The following is a 3,503-nucleotide window of genomic DNA, read 5'->3' on the forward strand; positions in this document are numbered from 1 at the left end:
ACTCACTACGCTATTTCTACTCTACATGTTATAGCATGTTTTCCGCACATCTTGATACCATCCCTTACAATCTCTCAATCCTTTACACATCCCAACTTTCAACCCTTTCTTACAATTTTCCTCCATCCATCCACTACATGTTCTTACCCGTTCATTACAGTCCACTACATATTCTCTAATCATCTCTGTACTAATTCTCAAAACTAGTTGTTTCTGTCATTTTAGTAAGTAAGTAAGTAGATCATCGTTATTAACAACAACAACAACAACAGTAACATTACTAATTCACAGTAAGTTACTACTGAGCATTTAGCAGTTATCCATTTTCAAAATAAGGTCAATATAAATCATTCTAAGACATCTTCGTACAATTAAAGATACTTGCCTGTGCACTAAGTCATTACTTACAGTAGCATCTTAAGGCATTGTTTTCGTAACTCAGTTTTATTAAACATACACCTTCATTAGTCAAAGGAAAACTTTTCAAGTCATTGTATTCAATATTTCCGTTAAACTTACTACATCATGTCATTATTCGGTTTCATAATTAAGTACTTGTTTCAGTCCTCCAATGTAATAAGCAAATTATTCTATTAAGGATAAAGAAATCTTATTTAGAAGAGACATTAAGTTTATTACAACATTTAACGCATACAGTTATTCATAGTAGTTATACAATTATTCAAGAAGCAATCATATACAAGTGTTCTTAGTAGTTATACAGGTATTCAAGAAAATCATAAGTGTTCAAGAAGCAATCATATACAAGTGTTCTTAGTAGTTATACAAGTGTTCAAGAAAATCATATACAAGTGTTCTTAGTAGTTATACAAGTGTTCAAGAAAATCATATACAAGTGTTCTTAGTAGTTATGCAGGTATTCAAGAAATCATAAGTGTTCAAGAAGCAATCATATACAAGTGTTCTTAGTAGTTATACAGGTATTCAAGAAATCATAAGTGTTCAAGAAGCAATTGGATTTATTATATATAAAATATTTCCTCTACAAATTGGACAGCATTTCAGAGCTAAAAGACAACCACTGCATGTCACCATATGTTTACATGGTAGTATTACAATATTTATATTTTTATCCATACAAACTCTGCATAAAATATCTTCTTCCCAAGATTGTTCTGTACAGTCCTTGTTTTCAACAGTGTTAGTACAAGTCTCCGGTAAAGTTTTCAATCCCAGATCTTCAAGCGTAACTTCTTGTTCCTTTTTATCATCAACTGCTTCATAAATTAAGTCCCGTACCCGTAAATAAATATCTGTTCCCTCTTGCATATACCTCAACACGATTTCTAGACATCTACTTTGTATAATAAAAGGTAACAAATCTCTGGATTCCTTAAGGTACTCACTTAAAGCATATCTTATACTCTCCACAGGTATTAATTTTTGATGAATCAGATGTTTGAACTTATCCATACTCTCCATTAAGATATTAATTAAATCATTGTCTATAGGTTTTATAGGTAATGGTATTGTCAATCTAGCATTCTTAACAAATTCCTTGCCCCTTGCAAGAATAATGTAAGCACATTCTGGACTACATCTCGCATGTAACGTCCAAGGATCATCTTCTGGTCTCCAATTTCGTATTCCACAGGCGCAGTGATAGCAGCAGACGTGGTCACTTATACCTGAAAACCATAAAACAATCCAGCATTATCTCGTTACTATCTTTTAACTAATATTCATTATTTCTTTACTTATAACTCTATTAAGTTTAAAATAGTTAAACACTTCATACCACAGTAAAAAAAACCAGCTTCTGCCAGCTCATGAGAAGTTTGCTTGACGCTTCCAGGCCATGTCATATCAAATGTCTCTAGGCGACATTTATAAGTTACCAATCCTGGATTCAGCGATTTCCTAAATTTTATCAATCCCAGATCTTCCTTAGGAGGAGCACCACCTAAAAAATATAACGTAGTTACGTAAATTATTCTTTAGAAGAATAAGAAGTATCTATTTAAGCAATCAAGTTTTGTACAGAGTATATAAGACTGGTATAAGAATACATCATAAGAATATATACTTACTACTATCACTTATTTTCTTATTTCCCAGTTCTATTTTATGGGAAACAAATTCCAGTCCATATTTGAAAGCTATCTCAGACACCTCTAAAGAAACATTGTCACTCCTCTTGCCTCTAATAAAGGCACAGTCTTGATTAATCATCTTATGACGTCTTCTGGGGGTATCACCAACAATCCATGCACCTACTATACAATAACAAAATGCACACAAACAGTAATCACTATTTCGAAGGTAATAGAACCCATCTTCAACTAAGTCAATAGGGTTTAACCACTTAACGGGCCAATCCACAAATGTTTGTAGTCTAACTCCTGCACATTTAAGGCTTTCTATACTGTAAAACTTCCTGGCACACAAAGGATCCATCGTGTGAGGGCAGCACTAACTATTAGAGTAGGATAAGCAAGTATATATATCCCTAAAATAAGTATCGTACATCGCTACATATTTAACAGTTTCCCCATTTATAATAGACAGTAATTTCCTCTAAATACTTCTCTATTTAAAAATCCTTAAAGTTTCATAATTAAATAAAGCTCTTATATAAATACTTAGTAAACTACTTTCATTATTTATTAGACTTATTAGAAAAATACATCACTTTGGCAATCTCGCTAAAAGTATACTGTTACGTCATTATTCGTAGCTGCCGTACATAATGATAGATATATATATATATATAATTTAGTAGTAAATTCTTATTTAATCTAAATAAAAATATATGCTTAAAGCATCTATATCCTAAAATGAAATATACTATTAGTTATAATGTCATATATAATATTATTCTAGGGTAACAAAAATCCTTATTAATATATTCAAATAAGTGGTAACTTTTACATTCCCCCCAATATAAGAGCGCGGACCTCACATTAGGGATATTATTACGACTATCTGGATCGTATCTACTACCTTACGAGGAAGAAAATTCACCATGGATACTGTTCTGACAACTTGTCAGGGTTATTTAACCGACGATTCATTTTGTAATAATGAAACCTGTATTGTGTACGGAGTGAACTGTATATCCTGTGTTCCCCGAGGAATGGCCCTAGACTTAGCCAAGAAATATTCTCATGCTGACGCTTATAATGTTCGCCGACCCTTGTACAGTCTTAAGAGATGTATCCCTGAAGATCGTCCAGTACCAGGAACAATTCATATCTCTAAAGGAGAAAATCTTCCGTATATTGTTGCTATAGCCACTCAATACGGTATTGGATTACCTATAGAAAGTAATAACATTGCTCAGGGAATTATAGAAAACTCAAAAGACAGAAACATGCGCGCTGGATTAAACGAAGATACATCCATTAATCGTCTCGTCTACTTCAAGAATGGTATGAAAGATTTATTTAACTTTATCAAGGGCTCTCCTCAAATTATGAGAGTTATAATACCAACAGGAATTGGGATTACATGTGTTCGAAGAGATAAAGTTTGGGAAAATA

At 32.6% G+C, this 3,503-nt stretch overlaps 1 protein-coding gene across 1 annotated transcript; it reads right to left on the reverse strand.

Moving 5' to 3' along the window:
* Positions 1-949: 949 nt before the first annotated feature.
* On the reverse strand, positions 950-2,433 carry LOC138366911 (baculoviral IAP repeat-containing protein 8-like). The gene is made up of 3 exons (XM_069328184.1): positions 2,052-2,433; positions 1,760-1,924; positions 950-1,649 (listed from the first exon to the last, which is right to left on the reverse strand). The coding sequence occupies exons 1-3, from the start codon at positions 2,416-2,418 to the stop codon at positions 964-966; spliced, it is 1,218 nt and encodes a 405-aa protein (XP_069184285.1). The 5' UTR covers positions 2,419-2,433; the 3' UTR covers positions 950-963.
* Between the last annotated feature and the right edge of the window lie 1,070 nt (positions 2,434-3,503).

This window comes from Procambarus clarkii, chromosome 20, assembly GCF_040958095.1.
Source record: "Procambarus clarkii isolate CNS0578487 chromosome 20, FALCON_Pclarkii_2.0, whole genome shotgun sequence".
Taxonomy (NCBI): domain Eukaryota; kingdom Metazoa; phylum Arthropoda; class Malacostraca; order Decapoda; family Cambaridae; genus Procambarus; species Procambarus clarkii.